The sequence below is a fragment of the Nuphar pumila genome, chromosome 2 (genome assembly GCF_984573655.1).
Source record: "Nuphar pumila chromosome 2, dmNupPumi1.hap1.1, whole genome shotgun sequence".
Lineage (NCBI taxonomy): Eukaryota > Viridiplantae > Streptophyta > Magnoliopsida > Nymphaeales > Nymphaeaceae > Nuphar > Nuphar pumila.
The window spans coordinates 109,430,255-109,450,579 of NC_143250.1; the positions used below are offsets into that span (position 1 = coordinate 109,430,255).

Here is a 20,325-nt window from a genome sequence, read left to right on the forward strand (position 1 = left end):
ATATTGATGCATTTATAATTATTTAACATTGAGAAATATAACATGTACAATATGAAAAATAAAAATATTTAAAAACGCAACCATATAGTAATTAATTAAAACATAAGTGATAATTTGATTTTCTCCCTATGTTATGGATTGGGATGTAAACAATTCAGATTTGGGTCGAATGACTAATTGGATATTGGATAAATGAATTCAAATTCAGATTTGGAAACATACCGTGAAAAGCTCATACCAAATTCACCTTTTTACATGTATTTATCGGATGATCGGTATCAAAAAGTGAAAACTAAATTAACATGTAATTAATATGGTTTTAGTTTACGCAATCCAACTAAACGGAGTCCTAAAAATGATAAAGGATCCAGAGTTTTAGCTTTCAGGGAGGCAGGCCCATTAAGTGACTCAGTTCTCCGTGAAGGTTTTCCTTCGTCATTAAAAAAAAATAGGAATAAATGTTTGGCATGTTTTTAGTGCAATTTGCAGAACCCCACATAAACCATCAGTTATTTATAAAAAACTGCTTAACATTTTGGCTGCTATATTTAGCTTCTTACTTTCCTATATCCATACTACTAGGCAGGGTGGAGCCAAGACTCTAAATAAGGGTGAGCACAAATGAACAGTAAAAAAGGAAAAAACTAACAATTGATATTAAATAGAAAATATCATGATATTTTCAAATAGGGTTATAACATAAAATATACCAATAATATCATGATATTAAAAAATTTCATTTTATATATTTTAAGTATACTTTTTTATTTATTTGATTTTAAAAAATTAATTTCTATTTATGTTTTCATTAAAAAAAATTGAAAGCCAAGCTGGGGTTAGGCAGACCCCTACCAGTTATACAGTTATACCATTGGGTTTTGAACCTGCAACATCCCTATGCAAGGTGACATGCACTAGCTGCACCTACCAAACAAGCCAAGCCCCAGTTGGTTTTATTAAAAAATATGTTAAAAGCTATATGTTTCCTATCCTTTTTAATTTTATTTTTTTTAACATTTAAGAGGGGAGTCAAGAGCTTCGGATCTTAGGTGTATATATATATAGAGTAGTGCATAGGTGCATGATCACTTTCGAACATGACCAAAATGAATTTGCGTTGAGTGTCCAACGCGTCCTATACTTGTGCCAATTCGTGGTCATGTTCAAAAGTGATCATGCACCTACACATTTTCGTGTGTGTGTGTATATATATATATATATATATATATATATATATATATATATATATATATATATATATATATATATATATATATATATATATATAGATCGATAGATAGAGAGAGAGAGAGAGATTCCTATGATTGATTATTTCTATGGGATAACTTTTGGGTGCCCACCTTGGTCCTAATGTGGCTCCCCTTACTAGTTACTACTAGGTAAACATCTACGATTGACAATGCAGAACAAAATTGTATGCATGTTACGTAGATATAACATTTGGTAAGGGCGGGAGGTACAAATACTTTTTTGTTGTTTGTCATGAAACTAACCTTACAGATGTGATCTACATACTTTTCTTAGAGGAAATAAAAAAAAAATCATTAGTCAGATCATGACATGTAGGTAGGTTTTTATAATGTTTCAAAAATCAATGGCCTACAATGTTCCGTACTTTTCTGGGTCATAAAATCATGTCTTTTCATTGGAAAAACATGATAAAAAATATTTCTTTTTTACAGCTTTTTATCTAAATTCACATGTAAAATTAGTGAAATTTCATTATGTATATATATATATTTATTTATTTATTGAAAAGTGATTTCTAGTTTTTCTTATTTAAGCCCTCTATTAGGAAGGCTAACTTTTTGTATAGTATAATCTATATTTCAAAAGCATGCTTGTCACTAAAACCATTTGGTTGGCCACGGTTTTTTATAAAAAGAAGGGCGACAATGACTTGATTATTGATTTGTTGGTATCATAGCATAAAATGATCCAAAATCTAATTTAAGAGCTCGAGATGTGCATCCTGTCGATAGCTCTATTAGTGTGGGTAGTATTTATTGTAAGATACGGATTTGATTGTTGTTTGTTTGATAGATGCATGATAAGACTGCTTATTTCTATGATTGATGTGTACTTTGGCTGATTAGTTTCTACAATGATTATATTTATTTATGCATTTTTAGATGCTGAGATATTCGGGTGATTGGATGAGTCAGAGAAATTATGTTATGGAGTCTCTACAAACACAATCTCTGTCTCAGTCATCACAAATGATGACGTACAAGAGATTCATGAACATGAATCATCTTTGGTTTACAGATCATTTTGATTGTGAGTAAGTTGAGTTCTAAATTCAGGAGATCCAGAGCGTGTTTGAAGTTCTTGGTGTGCTCAAGGAGAAGAAGACCTTGTTCGGGTTTTATAGTTTGGTTGACCATCAAGGAGATTCATTTTGGAAGTGTTGTCATGATTTCTTGGCAAGAGTTTTGCTCAGTGTTAATGGATATGTACTTTCTTTGGTACTAGAGAGAGAAGAATGTCTAAGGTTTCTATCCAAAATATTTTTTTTATAACTTTTTATCTAAATTCACCACATGTAAAATTAGTGAAATTTCTATTTTTTCTCTTTACTGAAAAGTGATTTCTAGATTTTTCTTATTTAAGCCCTCTATTATGAAGTCTGACTTTTAGCTAGTATAATCTATGTTTCAAAAGCATGCTTGTCATTAAAATCATTTGGGGTTAGACCTCTGTTTAGTTATAAAAAGGAAGGCTGCAATGGCCTGATTATTGATTTCAGACCCGACCCGGCCACGAATTGGGCCTCTAACCTGGCTCGCTCCAAATAAAAGTTGAATGGGCCTCACATGACCATGCCTGACAAGAACTGAACCAAACTTGAGCCTGGCCCAAACCCGATAATTACCCGGCCAACCTGTTGGGCTCTATTCGGGTCAACTCGACCCAGACCGATGGATACCCCTAATAAGATTATAAGACATAAGAACAGTTGCTTGTAAAAAATAGACAAAAACGTCATTTTATACCCCAGATAAGGATCCGAAGTGCATTGTATGCATTCAGACTGTTGTAGTAATAACCTAAACATTTGGAGTTTCTTTGTAAATAGTTCATCATTTGGTGGCTTTTGTAAATTACTCATCACTTACTGGTCACATGGAAATTAAACCGCCCGTCAAATATCTCCAGAAAAGGCAGTGAGGGAAAGTTCGGTCATAAAGGAAAAAGAGTAAGTGCATTATAGAGAAATCGATGAATGAAAAGGACAGGATTGGGAGTTCAAATCTGAGAAAGTCAACAGCGGACAAAGTACTCTCAGCGCCTCTCAGACGGCATCTCAGACCGGAAACGTGCCCATGACCAAGTCGTAGAGTTTTAAAAAAAAGCTCACCAAAAGCGTTTAGGGATGGCAGTGGATCGAAGCCAGGGCGGGGACAAGGTCTCTACCTCAGCTCAATCTTAAAATTCTACCCTCCATCCCCGCCTTCATTGCTGCACAGGTTTTGATTTTAACTTTCGTCTCGGTCTCTAGACCCATTTCATGTCCTCCATCCTCGCTTCAATGGAAGCGAGATGGAGCAAGGATCTATTTTCCCTCAATCCATTACCATCTCTAAAGAAAGATTGAGGACGGGTGGAGCAAGGCAAGGCGGGGATTGAAGACGAAAACAGGGTGAGGCAGGAGAAAGCATAAGTCCATCCCTACGCGGGTTTTGATTTTAACCTTCATTCTCGCCATAATACCAGTTTAATGTCCTTAATCCCCAGTCCAAACAGGGTGAGGTTGGGGTCCCTAAAAGCGTTCGCTCTTACTAAAATGTTCAACTTTGCCTCATTTGTCCTCTTAAAGTTCTGTACAGCTAGCACCATGACACTGACAGCTTGACTTTAGAGTTCAACACTGCGTCACCTCACTATTATCAATTCTACACGTTGGACAGACGATTATTTATTTCTATTGTTTTTTGCCTGAAAAAAAGTGCATTCAACCACCAAAGTCATGGCTGTTTTACGGTTTAACTCCTTATCTTTTTTGAAGATCTCGAGTAGAAGCCTTAATTATCTGAAAATTTATCAAATAGGTGCTTTAGTTTTGAGTGGTTTTCAAAAGAAAAAAAAAAGTTAAAATGGCTGTGAAATTATGATTTACTTATTATTAGATATATTTTCTTTCATTTATTAAACTGATGCTAGGTCTGGTGACCGTTCATGACTCAGGTTCGCCTAGTAAAGAGCTCCTTCAAACTCATAAAACAGGCTCAACAATGCTGAACATGAACAATAGCTAGTCAGCTGGGCTTGACTCTTATGAGCTTGTTAAGTAGTAAAAAATATATTTAGATATATTTTACATCATAGAATATAACTAAAACACATGATTGAACTATTTGGTTTGCAAAGATATAGGTTTAGTGTAAAATTGTATTGCTTTTAGCATCAAAATAAAACAGTTTTTGGTAATCCTATTGCTTCCAGCTCTAAAGAAACCTATTCTTTTTTATAAACAAGCCAACTCGAACTCAGCTCATTTAACACTGACTCATTATGAACTCGAACTCAGATTGTCCCACCACAAGAATGTGCCAAGCTTGAACACTTCAAGCTCGGCACTCATGAGGGTAAAACTGTAAGTTATTAGCCATTTAAGGAAAGATAATTAACTAATAACCATAGTTGACTTATATGAGCAAATAACCGTTCATTCGAGGAATTTGTGGAAGCTTCAGGGGCCTATATGAGGTTCTTCGTTCCATAGGGGGTTAAAAGTAAATTCTCTATAAGTTAGACGCTATATGTAAATTTCTTCCTTTTGTTTTTTTTCAGAAAAATAAAAAAAAAGCGGAACAAGAATAAGAGAGACCGATCCCCGTTCTCTTCACGGTGAGACGAATTCGGGAAATATAGCTGAAGAGGGGAAAGGAGGGGTCTCGGTAGCCGTATTCTGGGGTTTTCCGAGCGTCTAGGGTTTGCTTTTGGTACAGAATTAGGGGTTTTCTGATTCACCAATTGTGGGGCTGATGGAGCGGATCGGTTGAGTGGTGGAAGTGAAGGAAGAGGAGGAGGAGGAATTGATCGGATTTTGAACCGGAAAAACACTCCGTATCAGATGTTTATCGATTGGCTATGTTGCTTCAACTCTAATTACTCGCAGGTACGCTCATTCACTCCGTTCTTACATCCGTTGACGTTGTTCTCTTTCTGATTCTGTGTTGTTTGATTAGTGGGTATGTGAGTTGAAGTAGTTAGGATGTTTTTTTTTTCTTTGAATTTTGTTTATTTTGATGGGTTTTGGTGTTTATTGCGAGTTTTTTGGGTTTTGTAGTGGATTTGAGTGTTGGTAGGGGCTTTCTTCACTAATTTGAGGAATTTTGGCGGTCTTCTTCGATGGGTTTTGATCATTAAGTTATGGAGAATTGAGTGTTTTTGGATGGGGTTTTCTGAGTTGGGAAATTTGTGATTTGGGGTGAATTCGACTTTAGTGTACGTTTTCTGCATTAGTTGTGGGAATATGACTTCTTTTAGTGTTGGAATTTAAGGTTTTTTACTGCGGCTTTGAAGTTGGTTTTGCTTGTGTTTCAGTTGGTTGGAGTTCGTTCTTTGGGTAATTCGGGTTGGGGTGGATGTGGGTTTTAGTGTACCTTTTCTTCATCAGTTGCTGGAAATATTATTTTTTGTAGTGTTTCTTTGTTGAGAGTGTGGATTTGAGTGTTGGCAGCGATTGAAGTGAGCATTTCAGTTCATTTGAAGTTGGTTTTGCCGTGTTTCAGTTGGTAGGAGTTGGGTCTTCGGGTAATTCAGGTAAAGGAAAAAATCAGCAGGGTCCTATCAAGATTACCTATGGGTTCAGCTTGGTGAAAGGCAAAGCTAGTCATCCTATGGAAGATTATCATGTTGCGAAGTTCATTCGAGTCAACGGGCATGAGCTTGGATTATTTGCTATCTACGATGGGCATTTGGGCAACAGTGTTCCTGCGTATCTGCAGAAACATCTGTTTAACAATATATTGAAGGAGGTGGGCTCATGATTTCTGTGTGTGGTGGTGGTGAGATAGATGCCTCGTTATATTGGGTGACCTGTTTGTTGCTTGGTGTTTGGTTTGCAGGAAGAATTTTGGTCTCATCCTGATGAATCCATCTTGAGAGCCTATGAGAAGACAGACCAGGCGATTCTGACTCATACTCCTGATTTGGGAAGAGGTGGATCGACGGCTGTTACTGCCATTATTGTAGATGGGCAGAAGTTTTGGATGGCCAATGTTGGTGATTCGAGAGCGGTTCTTTCTAGAAGTGGAACTGCGGTGCAGCTGACAACTGACCATGAGCCTAATATGGATCGCAGAAGCATCGAGACAAAGGGTGGATTTGTCTCGAATATGCCAGGTAACCAGCTAGACAGGTTATATGAATTTTGATCCCAAAGTGTCTGGCTGTCAGGGTCCCATATCAGAAAATCTCGGTCCATGATTTAGTTTGTTCATTGAGGACAAAATATGTTTCCTTCAAAGTAGTAGTTGCTGAAATATAATTGTGTTCCTTATGTAAGAATCACCGTTTGACTAGGAGTCACAACATCGATGCATCACCATGGAACTTCACCTGGTGTTCTTGAAGTATGTTTAGTGCAATGTTTTTCTCTATGGGTATAGATTGGATTTGCAACGCTAGATGACAATGTTGTGTAGATACATTTTACATCTGAAGTCAGGGGTGGAGCCAAGATTGTAAACTAGGGTGGGCACAAATACAAAGTAAAAAAAAATTACTAAAAATATGTTTAAAAAAACCACATCAAAACTCTATTTTCTACAAACATCATAAATTAGTCATTTAGTTGATAAAAAACCAAATATTCTAACCAAAATCAAATTACGTAATATTTATGGATTCATGTCTAATGGTAATTAGAAGAAAAGAACACCAAAAACCCTAAAACTACAAACCAAACATTTATATCTTTTTAAAAAGGCACTAATATTCTAACCAGAATCACATCTCGAAATATTCATATATTCATGTGTGATGACTATTGAAAAAAAAAGCACATAATACCCCTTAAACCATAACTAAACATTTATTACATTTAAAAAACCAAAACCCTAATCCTTCCAAACATTATAAATTATGCATTTATGATTAATTAATAAAAAACTTTAATATTCTAGCCAAAATCAAATCACACAAAATTCATGGATTTATGCCTAATGGTAATTAAACACACACACATTAAAACCATAAATATAAATATTTACGTCATTCTAAAAAACCAAATAAAACCCTTAAATCCTAACAAACATCACATTATAGATATGATAATTGAAAAAAACACAAAACCCTTAATTAAATATTTACGTCATCTGAAAAACCAAAATAAAAGACATAAATCCTAACAAAAATCCAAACAGGATTTTGTAAAAATTTGCAAAAAAAGAAAAATCAAAAGGTAAAAAGAGAACTCCCTCTCAACTTACAGATACTTATAGGTCCAAAACGAAATCATACAAAAAGAAGATGCAACTTATTCAAACAGAAAACTGGAAACACATAAAATTTCACTGATTGCATCACAAAACGACCACGGAAACAGAAAAACAACATAATCAAGTAGAAAGCCAGAAAATATAAAATTTTGTAAATAGAATCGTAAAATGAACCAAAAAATAGAGAAGAAGCGCATAAACACAGTATAATCAACTAGAAAACAAAAAAAAAAGTTAAATTATACAAATCATGTAAAATGAACTACAGAAACAGAGAAGCAAGTGCAGCATAATCAAGTAAAAACAGGAAAAACGTAAAACTTTTACCAATCGCATCATAAAACAAACCACAAAAACAAAGAATCAGCAAGTAAATTCAGCATAATCGAGTAAAAAACCAGAAATACGTAATTTTTCACCCATCGCATCGCAAAATGAACCACAAAGACAGAGAATCAACAAGTTAAATACAGCATAATCAAGTAGAAAACCGAAAACGTAAAATTTCACTAATCGCATCGGAAAATGAAATACAAAAACCAGAAAACCGGAAAAAGGCATAAAATTTCACCAATTTCCCCTTTGGGTTGGGCACAACTGGTTCCCACCCTGACCCAGGGCACTGCCCACCTGCACTCCAGGTCAGGGTGGATACTGCCCACCTGCGCTTTGGGTCAGGGTGGCACTGCCTGCCTGACCCATTACCCCATTGGGGGATTTTTCTGGGTCAGTGTGGGCACATGCCCACCCTACCCACTATGTGGATCCGCCCCTGTCTGAAGTTCATTTTCACAGCCCTCATTTGATGCATGTGTAACTCAAATTGTAATTTGCAGCCACATATTTTATTTAGAACTTTTCTGCATTGTTTCAGAGCCAAATGAATAGCGCAAATGATGTGATTTACTGGTCCCTTATCCATTTTTTTTCTTTTTAATTTTTTTGGAAAATGAAGCTGGGGAAATAGTCCCTATGGGATTCAAAAGCTTCCCCTTGGTTATAAATTTATGATAGTGTGACTTTGCATTCCAGTTACGTGTATTCTGTGTTATTTGTGTGCAGCTTATTGTATTTGCCAGCAGTTGTTGAACATGTTTTTATGTTGCAAACATTGCACACGTTAAAACAATCAACCAAGCTCAATGTACTGCTATGTCACCGGGATTCGGCTAGCAGGGTGCCGCACCCGCGTTGATGCGACTCGACGGGGGTGCGGGTGCGGTCAATCCGATCCTGGGTGCGTTGACCGCACCCAGGGTCATTTCGGTCCATTTTTGTTTGGATTTAAAAAAAAAAAATTTGCCCTGCGAAATGGGCTGCGGATTTTAAAAAAAAAAAATCTGCTGACAGCTGCTTGCTGCTGCTGCTGCTCTTCTTTTATAAAGGGGCACTTGTGTCCACAACATCTGACGAGCTTTGTTGGCATCCCATGCTATTCCTGCCTCCAAACAATTAATTCACAGCGTTGGAAAACATACTGTTAACTTGGAAATGATGATCCATCTTCCTCAAAAATTAAAACCAAAATTCAAGAGCCTTTTGAAGTCTTTATGCATCAACCATCCAGATCCTTTTTCGTCAAGGATTTTCTCTCTCCATAATAAATGATAATGGTGGTGGTAGAGCCTTGGTGGCTATTAGTATTCACTTTTCTCCTGACGAGATGGGTGCTCTAGTCGTAGCCTTGTGTAGACCTCTCTTTTCCACATGTCAAATCCAATAAATTTCTTTTAGCTGTCATTTGTGTGCAACTGTATATAAAATGAAATTTGAAGAACCCTAGGCAGTGGCGTCGTAGGCCTCGTGAAGACTCTCTCTCCAACAAACCACGTCAAACCTTTCGCTTATATTTTTTTCGTGAAGACCAGGGAGTTTCAGACGTGATTGAATCATGACAGTCAGCAGAACGCAGCGGGCTGGGTCGATCAGATTGCCAATCCTTTCGGTTCATCAATTTTGTCCCGTTGAGCCAAAGTACACAACAAGTGGGTAACAAGTCTTCAAACAAACACACCAGCAAAAAAAACTGGACCCCAACCCGCGCCGGGGGAACCCCCGACCCCCTTATATATATATACATTTTTGCCCTTGCCGCACCCCCGCACCCGGGTTTTTTGGAAGTGCCGAATCCCCGCACCCGCACCCGCACCCGCACCCATGTGACATAGATGTACAAGCAATGCTTGGTCTATAGCAAGTTACCTGTGACCAGTAAGTCATACAAAAGTTAAGTTTCCTTACAATATATAATCCTCTCCATGAATAAAGAGTGGCACTTGTGTACCATGTGGTCAAAACCCCTGACTAGGCACCGCCTAGTCGGTCTAGGCGTAAGTAAAATGCTTAGGCTTTGCAATTCCTAGGTGGGCACTTTAAAAGATACCAATTTTTCCGACTAAGGCGCCTAGTCGACGACTAAGCTGCGCCCTCCTAGGCACAAGAGCATTTTAGTTATTTATTATTCTTATATATTCTGTTGTTTTTTGTATGTATATATAATTATATATATGTGTGTGTGATTTGTTCTGTGAAATGATGAAAACATGCTTAGTTATTATATATATATATATATATATATATATATATATATATATATATATATATATATAGATAGATAGATAGATAGATAGATATGTGTGTGTGTGTGTGTTACTTTGCTTTTGAGATTTTTTCTGTAAAACATTGAATGCATACATAGTTAATTTTAATTGATTATGTTTTTTATATATGTGTGTGTTACTTTGTTTATGATGTATATATGTTATTTATATATGTATGTGTTATTGTGCTTTTGTGAAAGGCTGAAAGCATATTTTGTTGATTATATTGAATATGTTATATATGTATGTATGTATATTCTGGTTATGTATATTAATATATTTTGTGAAAGTTGTGAAAGTATCTTTTATAAGCTACTATGATCAAGACCTCAATATTCTTGATAACAAACACGTGCACACATGCACAATAAGAACACTTAGAGCACTTGTGCACAAAAGCACAACTCACAAAATAATTATCACAAATGCACAAAGGCATAAAAATGAATAACAAACTTTATAAATCACTTGGGCTTTGACCCAAAGCCATATACATATAATAGGGGGAATACCCTTTTTTATAGAGAAGGTGGAAACCTCAGAGGGGCTCCACTTCTAGTCGTTGGAGCCCCTCTAACGGTCACAAATGTGACCGTTGAAAGGGGCCCAACAACTAGATGGTGGGCCTCTCCAAGGTGTACACTATATTTTGCAAAATAAAAAAATAAAGAATAAAAAGAAAAATAATTACAACATATTCAAAAAAAGAATATGTGCAAAATGACTAAACTATCCCTATGACTATTACAAGAAATAAATATATATATATATAATTACATTGATTTGATATTATAATTTAGCACCCTCCTCAAACTGAGGGCATAATGACCGAAAGTTTGCCAAGAAGGAAGTTGAACCGCGGAGAACACAGTGCTTTGGTGAAGAAATTTGCCAACTGATATTTTGAAGTGACATACGAAAGTTCTATGATTCCTTTTAGATAGGCTTCCCGAATATAGTGACAGTTCATCTCAATGTGTTTAGTCCGCTCATGAAACATATGATTTTTGGTAATATATATTGCACTCTTATTATCACAGCATAGCTTGGTGGGCCCTTCTATTGTGATCCCCATGTCTTCTAATAACTGATGAATTCATACAATTTTCATGGTAGTAGTTGCCATGACACGATATTCAGCTTTAGTTAAGGATAGAGACACTTTTTGTTGCTTCTTACATCTCTATGAGATCATCGAGTCTCCTAAAAACACGCAAAACCAGTGGTAGAGTGACGGTTATTTGGGTCACCTCCCTAGTCAGATTCAGTATAAGCAATTAACTTTAATTCAGAAGAAGATGACAAGAATACTCCCTTATTCAGTGTGCCATTTATGTATCTTACGACCCGTAAGATGGTACTCATGTGGACTGATGTTGGTGCATGTTGAAACTGACTTGCAGTATGAACTGTTTGAGAGATATCTGGTCTAGTAATACTCAGATACATTAATGATCTCACAAGTTGTCTGTAGGGTGTGGGATCGAAGAGAGGAATACCATCATCAATCTTCATTTTGGCTCCTACTATAGCAGGAGTTTCACAAACATTATCATCTGTAATACCTGACCTGTCAATAATCTCAGAGGCAAACTTAGTTTGAGATAAAAAATATCCTCTATGAGAGTATGCTACTTCCATACCCCAAAAATAAGTTAGAAATCCCAAATCAGACATTTCAAATCTATTCTTCAAAATTATTTTTATGCTTTTAACCCCCTTAGAATCACTTCATGTTATAAGCATATCATCCACATATAAAAGCAGAATGACAATCTCTGCATTGGTTTTTCTAACAAATATGACAGTGTCAGTGAAACAGGATGAAAATTCATTTTCTAACATTATGGAGTTAAACCTATCATACCAAGCCTTGGGGGTTTGTTTTAAACCATAAAGTGTTTTTCGAAGGCGAAACACTTTCTCTTTGAGAGTCTTCATTCCTGGTGGAGTATCCATATATATCTCTTCATTCAGATCGCCATTTAAGAAAGCATTTTTAACATCCATTTGATAGATGTTCCATTTGTTGATTGAGGCGACGGTGATGAGACATCGGAGAGTGACCATTCGGGCCACAGGGGCAAAAGTTTCTTCATAGTCAATCCCGTATTCTTGACTCTATCCCTTTGCTATTAATCGAGCCTTATATCTATCAAGAGATCCATCGCTCTTAGTTTTTACCTTGAATATTCATCTACATCCTATTGCTTTCTTACCCTTAGGGAGATCTTGGAATTCTCAAGTCTTTGCCCTGAAAGCTCACATTCTATTGCTTTCAGTCATTTATCATTCTTTTTGGCTTTTTTAAAGTTTTTGGGTTCTATATAGGAATGAATGGCACTGAGGCATGCTCTATGTTTAGGAGTAAAGGAATCATATGAAATAAACCTAGAAGTCATCTTTCTACTTTTCTCAGTCCTTCGTAGGTTCACTGTATTTTTCAATTGCACTCCTAAAACTGTTTCTATCTCTATGGGTATATGTTATAGGATCTCTCAATGCTCCTTCATTACTATGTTGGGAGATAGGAGGATGGGAAGAACCATTTTCTTTATCATTGATGTCATTATGAATGAAATCGTCATCACTGTCATCATCATGTGCTAACATTTCAAATAAAAAAGGAGTAATCCATGTTATCTTCAAAGGGTTCACTCCTTTCAAAACCATTAACATTTTCAAGAAAACTCACATTTCTGGAAACATATAGCTTATCATTCTTAATATCATAACAACGAAACCCTCTTTGGGTTTTAGAATGTCTAAGAAAGGTACAGGCAATGACTTTTGGTGAAAGCTTGTTGTTCTTGTCAGTAAGAACAAAGCATTTACAACCGAAAATTCTCAACCGACTATAGTCGGGTTCTTTGGTATACAATTTTTCAAAAGGCGAGATATTGTTCAAGTTTTTATAAGGTAGCCGATTTATCAAATAGACAGATGCTAAAGCTGCTTTAACCCAAAAACCTTTTGGGATGTTTTGAGAAACAAGTAATGTTCGAGTTGTCTCTATTATATGTCTATGCTTCCTTTCAGCTAATCCATTTTGTTGAGGGGTTTTCGGACAAGATCTTTGGTGAAGAATATCATGACTTTCAAGATAATTTTTGAGTTCACTTGAAAGGTATTCTCCACCAGAGTGAGTTCTAAAAATTTTTAGATTCTCATTAAATTGATTTTTAATCATCATATGATAGGTTTTAAAAATCGAGAAAGCTTCATATTTGTGTTTAAGAAAATAAATCCAACAATATCTCGTGTAGTCGTCAACAAAAATGACATAATATGTGAAGCCTCCTTTTGATAAAACGGGTGTCGGTCCTCATACATCCGAATGAACAATTTCAAAAGGTCTTGTTGTAAACATAGATCTTTGACAAAAAGCCAATTTTTTTATTTTCCCAAGTATACAGTTGTTACAAGTGAAATCACTTTTACATAGACTTTTAACAAAAGGTAAATGAGACATTTTTACAATATTTGGGTGTCCAAGTCTCTTGTGCCACACATTAATATCCTTTTGTTGGACAACATTGCAAAACGGGTTCTTTGGAATTTGAAGAGAATCAACATAGTATAGATCGCCCTTCCTAGAGCCTTCCCCAATCAATCTCCCGGACCGACGATCTTGTATCCAACATTTGTTAGATGAAAACTTTATATCACACCCATGATCCGAGAGTTGAGAGACGGAAATCAAATTTAAGTTTAATTTGGGTATAAATCTAATTTTTGGAATAAAGAATCTTTGTTTTTCAAAATTTCTTATTCCTTTTACTTCAAAAGATGTTTCATTCGCGGTTGAAACAAAAGGAGGGGGATTTTTTGAATATTCAGAAAAAGAACTAAAACTTGGGGTCATGTGAAAAGAAGCACCCGAATCTAAAATCCAAGAGGTCTTACTGGGAGGAGAAGAGGTTGTCATGACGACTCTAAAGAAGAAGAATGATGATTTGTTGCAATGAGAGAGCTCCATTTGAAGATGACGAGCACCATGTCATTTTATAGGGTTAGGACAGTTTTTCTGTTTTTAAACTCAAGGCGGACACAAGACTCTCGGACACCATATTCTCGCACACCCCAGTATCAATGATAACATTACATGCGCACCCCTCACAGTTGCACCGGGTCCTAAAAATATTATTCCGCAACCATTTTGTCGGGGTCGACTCTCGGGATGTGGTCAAAACACGGCGGATGGTTAACAAGTTTTCGAGGCTGCCATCGAACTCTACGACTTTTATCCTGTCATTTCCCTCAATAGGTGACTCACCCTCGCTCTCACTATCGGATGCAGACTCAACAAGGCGTGTTCTTACTCGCGGTGGGACACTTGAACGCAACATGACCTAACTCTTGCACCTAAAACAACGAATGGTAGACTCATTAGACTTACCTTTGGATCTGGTGTGGTATGTGGGTCCAGACAGATCGGTTTTGCTAGGGTCGACTCCTGGGGTGGACTTTGAGTCTTCTTTCCTAGGAGAGCTTGCTCTCCTGGTTGGGAAACTCGACTTGAGTTGACTGGACTGGTCACTACGGGAAGTCCTATGTTCTTGCCTCCTTTTCAGTTTCTCCTCCACATTCATGGCATAACTACTGGCTTGATCCAATGACTCGACTGTGATACAACTGAAGTCGTTAGAAATAGCAGGACGAAGATCAGAAATATACCTCGCGACCTGCTGGCGGGCGGTCTCCTCGATCTGCACTCGTAGGGAAAGACGATGAAACTCAACAGTGTAATCAGCCACAGTACTGGAGCCTTGACACAGGGTCAGGTACTCCTTGTAGGCTCTCTCGGCGTGATCTGACGGCACGAACTTAGACTGCATCAACCGCTGCATCTCTTCCCAAGTTTGTACGCTCTCTAATCCTTGTCGCTCCCTCTACCTCTGCATCTCAACCCACCATGTTTGTGCTAGGCCTCTCAACCAAGTAGAGGCTAGGGAGACACGACAGTGCTCGGCGACATCGTGGTAGTCGAAGAAGAATTGGACGACATATGACCAATCAAAGAACTGCTTTGCATCGAACCGACCTGCGAATTCTGGAAGCTCCAACTTCACCCCATACGTGGAGGGGCGCTCTGGTGCTCTCTGTTGTCGGGCCCCCACCATTCCTGCAGGATGCTCGTTCCAGAAGGTGTCATTATCTTACACTGCTCCATCTTCGTGGTACTGTTCGCCTGGCTGCTGGGGTTGGCGAATTCCGACGACCTGTTGTCGGCGCTCTGGTTGCGCTGGTCCCTGCTAAATCTGCCTCGGTCTGGCTGGCCCATGGGCGGGAGCCACCTGTGGCCGACGTTGTGGCACTGGTATGACAGGAGGTCCAAGGTAAGGGGGATGGGGCTGCCGGGTCTCAGGCTCTAGGTGGGTAGAAATGGGATATTATAGGTCTGGGTTATGGGTTGGATTAGGGTAGGGGTAGTGGATTGGGTTTGTTACGGGATTCTGGATCTGGGTTGGGTTAAAGGCTTGGGCCTGGTAAGGGTGTGGGTTTTGGGTAGTGTAATACTGGGATGAATGACCCGATTGGATCTGAATCGGGTCAAGTCCTGAATTACTCGTCGGACCCAGATTTGGATAGGTTGGATCGAGGATCAAGTTGTGGGGATAAGAGGCTTGGTTTGAACTCGATTCGCGATCCATATGATTATGGGCCTGGTTGTGACCCGGCTCAAATCCAAACTGGAGCTCTGTCTGGGTCCGATATGGGTTTGGGTCGGCACTGGATCCATTTTGGGGATAAAAAATAATGGGTTGGATCTGGTTTGGGGCAGCCCGCGAACCAGACTCAACTGGGTAGGCCAGGTGAAGGGGTTCTAGACCCAGACCCAACGGATGGTCCCAGCGAACCGGGACTGTGTACTACAGAAGTGAATGTTGGACCAGACCCTCTTGGGTTCAACCCACTCAAAAGGGGCCCTCCTGCTCCAGTGCGCGGGTACACTGTCACTGGGCCTCCACGCACTGGGTCAGGGGGTATAAGGTTTCCTTCTCGGGTCGGGCTGACAGAACTGGGCCCGACGGGAGACCTAGTGTGACACTGGGGCCCTGTCGTCCCGACCCGGCCTGAGGTATAGCCGGATGCCACGAGCCCGGGCCTACAGGTGGACCCAGCGTAATGCTAGGGTCCCACTGACTCGGGTCGACCTGCGACGTGATCGCAGGGTTTTGATACCTCGGGCCCGAACCTGCAGGTGGATCCAGCATGACGTTGGGCCCCTGCAGGACCGGTCCGACCTGCGACGCAGCTGCAGGGGTTCGCTGCCAAAGTTGTGGTACCCTCACAGGGGGAGTGTCGCTTATCGAGACTCCCTGGTGCAACTAGAGAGTACCCAGATCGGTGGTGGGCATCAGAGTCGACGAGAACGCAGCAACACGACCATGTTGGGGTTGTGTCGATTGACAGGATTCAGAAAAATTGGGGCTCAAGCTTGCAGTTGCGCTGTCCACCAGATCTACGCTTGTTGTTGCGTGTTGTTCCCTGGGTGATTCAAGGGTTGTTAGACGCTCATCAAACCCATCCAGTCGCTTCGACAGGCCGACGATGTTTCTATTCATGCGCAATATATTCTCCTGGATTTTCGTCAACACGTCCATCATGCGCAACATTGGATCTTCGCTGCCAATCTCCCCACGCTCCTCGCCTCGTGCCGGATCGGTGCCCGCTTCAAGAGTCATCTCGCTGATGAAGGTGGACGCCCGCTCTGATACCACTTTGATGCAGCTGTCACGTTCCTTGCTGATGGCGATGAAGGCATGACTTGTTGATGCAGCCTTCACGAGTTTTGATGGTTGTTGTGAAAGGCGCGACCCACACAGTCGTGCATAGAACAAATGAAATGGCAGTTGCCCACGAAGCTTGATTTTATTTCAATCAAATGTCAACTGAACAATATGCTGAATATTAAAGAAGACTGAAAACAAAACTCTGAACAATATTAAGCAAATGAAAGAACGACTGGGAAAAATAAAGGGACAAATGCTAAAAGAAAGCTAAAGAAAGACTATCGTATTCTCCAAAAGTGCTTCACGCAACCCTAGACAAGTGTTTTTTAAAGCTGACCACTAGATCTGGGTCTCGGGTCCGGATCCGGACTCGAGATAGCTTCAGTTTGGAATCTGGCCTTCCCTCTTCTGGAATAGGTGCGCAGTATATCCCTGCATCGGGTCACCTCACCTGTGGTCGGATCCTGCTGCTGGACCCAATCATCCCTTCCTTGTGGTGGGTCGGGTTCCCTGGCTGAGCTAGGGTCACGCGGTACAATCTGCTCTGGTACCGTCTGCTCTGCATCACGAAACGTGCTGGAAGCGTACAAAAAATAAATGGGAAGCATGCTTCCCATTTACGGGAAGTGCACTTCCCATTTATGAAAAACTCCCCCTAAATGGGAAGCTCGCTTCCCCCTCGCTTCTTCCTTTATTTTTATTTTTATTTTATTTTCTCTTTTTTCACTTCTCCCTTGCTTCCGAGACAATTCTTGGTTCGCTTCTAAGTCGTCCCACGCTTCCCGCTTTCTAAAATTTTGAAAGTGCTTCGCTTCCCGCTCCCGCTTTCTCGACTGGCAACTCTGGAGGAAACACATGAAAAACACGAAAAGTAGAGTGAGAGAACATATAATAAGAATAGATGAAGCATGTGGAAAACATAGGAGAATCGCGGAAGAATCGAGATTCTCATAAAGTTTTGAAAGCGAGGAGTATTGCTCTTCCAAAGCGAGTTTCCGGGGAGTGGGCTTCCCACCTATCTAAGAAGCTTCCAGTAACTCTGTATAAAACAATTGATTGAGTGGCTTGAAATAATCGGATTAACTTTAAATGGATCTTCTACTGATTGAAACACCCTTAGGAGTTAGGCATTGTCTTGATATGTTAATAAACGTCAGTCACCTAGCTTCAAACAAAACATTAAACTTGCACTGACGATTTCCAGGTAGTTTAACATTAGATAGAGGCACCATGACCATCCATTCTAGCTGGAAATCATGGGTGTGAGTCATATTGGCTCAATCCGACTTCATGAATGTGTTCAGCATGGTCTGTTTGCTATGGAATGCATCTAAAACTATTCTTTCAATGTAAAACTAACCACTTTACTACTTGCTTGGCTATTGTTGATATTCATCAGTGACTCCTACTAGTTGGAGACCATTTTCTAATGATTGAAATGAACTCCACCTTCCACTGAGTATGTTCCAATGTGTCTTTGAGCTACTAGGGAGTTTTTGGTAGTGTGAAATTATGAGGACATTTTACTTTCCTTTTTCACCCTCAAACCTAATTTCGGTTGATCAAGCCTCTAATTAAAGGTTCTTTTCATTCTTAAAGTTACAAAATGCACAATTCTTGTTGGAGTGTTAGTTGTGATTGAAATCTTGAGACAGGCTGATGAAACATATGAATCTGTTTTTGCGTGTTAGTAGTGCATGACTTGATTCCTCTGCAGTGACATTTACTGTTTGAAGTTGCAATGCTTCAGAACTCTAGCATATGAATTGCTTTGAAATGCACTCACTGAAATGGATCGATTGAGAATCTCAGCCAATATGGATAAAGCACAAGTATGACCTCTGGTTGTTTGGTATCAGCCATATCCAATTCTCAATTCTCAATCATGGTTTGGTTACAATTAGGATGTCAACTTACAAAAGTTTTTATTCAACTTTGTTTTAAACATGTGTTCCACCTTCTGGTGACAGGTGATGTGCCCAGAGTTAATGGTCAACTTGCTGTTTCTCGTGCTTTTGGAGATAAGAGTCTCAAATCACATTTAAGATCGGATCCTGACATACAGCATGTGGATATCAACAGCAGTATTGAGTTTCTCATTCTTGCAAGTGATGGTTTGTGGAAGGTTGTTTACCTTCTCCATGTGCATGAATGATCTTTTCAATATTGCAACTAATCTTATCTTATTTTTCAATGTGAATTAGGTGATGAATAATCAGGAGGTGATTGATTTTGCCAGAAAGATCAAGGATCCCATGGTGGCAGCAAAACAATTAACAGCAGAAGCTGTCAATAGAGAAAGTAAAGATGATATATCTTGTGTTGTGGTTAGATTCAGATTGTAAGGTAATCCTCTCCAAGAACCTTGGTCACTGAAATTTGATTAGAGGCCATCTAAAAATGGAAATCACCATTCTTGCCACTGATTCCTTTATCATGGGGATCTCTCATCTGCAGATAACATCCCACGTCCTTCTCTTGTAAAGTTTCAGCTTTCCCAGTTTTTTCCGTTTGAAAATTTTATGATTTCGTTAAGATATTGAAGTTGCATTGTATACTATTCGACTTTTTGCTGATTGCTTTGTTAAAATAATATATAGGATTACAGAATTGTTGGTTGTGATAACTGTCATTGTGATTGAAAATTTTGGAGATCTTTTTCATAAGAAATCCATTTGACTTTAGAAGCCTAAATCATCAGTTACCTGATTCAAGGTGTGTGTGTGTGTGTGTGCACGCTAATTGGGACATGGTATCCATGGTGTCAAGTCAGTGGCTTCTAAATTGATAGCGGAGACCAAAGGACCTTGGACAGAAAACTCTCCAAGATCTCTTGGATGTAGTCCATCATCAAGATGAAAGGCCCCTAAAATCTGTCAAAATGGATGGTCCCCATCTAGATGGGTCCCACAGAAATTTTGGATGCCGTTAGCATCCTAGATGGACCTCATCAATGCTTGAAAATGAACAGCTGAAATTTGTCCAACACAAGAAGCTTGGATGGTTTCTGGATGCTGTCCTTTTTTACTATGGACGGCATCCAAGGTACTTTTGACAGTTTTCTGTCCAAGGTCCCGTGGACCTGATCTGCTCTCTTCTAAGTTGGCATTTAACCGTAAAGGTTATTGCAGTATGATCGTGTCCTACTGATGGTAACCGGGCAGATGTACAAAATAATACACATTACCTATGCGAGTAAGCTGCATGACCATTAAATTTTTGAAGCTCTCTCTCTCTCTCTCTCTCTCTCTCTCTCTCTCTATATATATATATATATATATATATATATATATATATATATATATATATATATATATATATATATATATATATATATATATATAAGGTTAATCTACTATTAAATCAGTTAGATTTAACATTAGAAGTCAATCTGACTAAAAACACCTTGAAATAATTGCATTTTTTAAGATGTAAGGTTACTTTTTTTTGGGTAGCGTAGGTTTTTTTGAACCTGAGGCAATTGAAAAGTCAAATACCTTTTCAAAAATGTAACTTTAG

The 20,325-nt window shown here is 38.8% G+C and overlaps 1 protein-coding gene across 3 annotated transcripts; it reads left to right on the plus strand.

Moving 5' to 3' along the window:
• The first annotated feature begins 4,876 nt into the window (after positions 1–4,876).
• LOC149846677 (putative protein phosphatase 2C 10) lies at positions 4,877–19,486 on the plus strand. 3 transcript variants are annotated; one of them, XM_089996491.1, is made up of 6 exons: positions 4,880–5,143; positions 5,760–6,005; positions 6,096–6,372; positions 18,777–18,931; positions 19,011–19,152; positions 19,264–19,486. In XM_089996491.1, exons 1-5 carry the CDS (start codon positions 5,099–5,101, stop codon positions 19,149–19,151), a joined length of 864 nt encoding a protein of 287 aa, XP_089852617.1. In that variant the 5' UTR covers positions 4,880–5,098; the 3' UTR covers position 19,152; positions 19,264–19,486. The 3 variants fall into 3 exon arrangements, with proteins under 3 accessions (XP_089852620.1, XP_089852618.1, XP_089852617.1); XM_089996494.1 differs by lacking the exon at positions 19,264–19,486 and having other exon boundaries at positions 4,877–5,143; positions 18,777–18,890; positions 19,011–19,112; XM_089996492.1 differs by lacking the exon at positions 19,264–19,486 and having other exon boundaries at positions 4,878–5,143; positions 18,777–18,920; positions 19,011–19,112.
• Positions 19,487–20,325: the final 839 nt, after the last annotated feature.

Coding starts and splice junctions, on each gene's coding strand:
- LOC149846677 (XM_089996491.1), top strand. CDS start 5,099: ATGTTTATCGATTGGCTATGTTGCTTCAACTCTAATTACTCGCAG. Junction 6,006..6,095: donor TTAACAATATATTGAAGGAG/GTGGGCTCATGA, acceptor TTTGGTTTGCAG/GAAGAATTTTGGTCTCATCC. Junction 6,373..18,776: donor ATTTGTCTCGAATATGCCAG/GTAACCAGCTAG, acceptor TTCTGGTGACAG/GTGATGTGCCCAGAGTTAAT.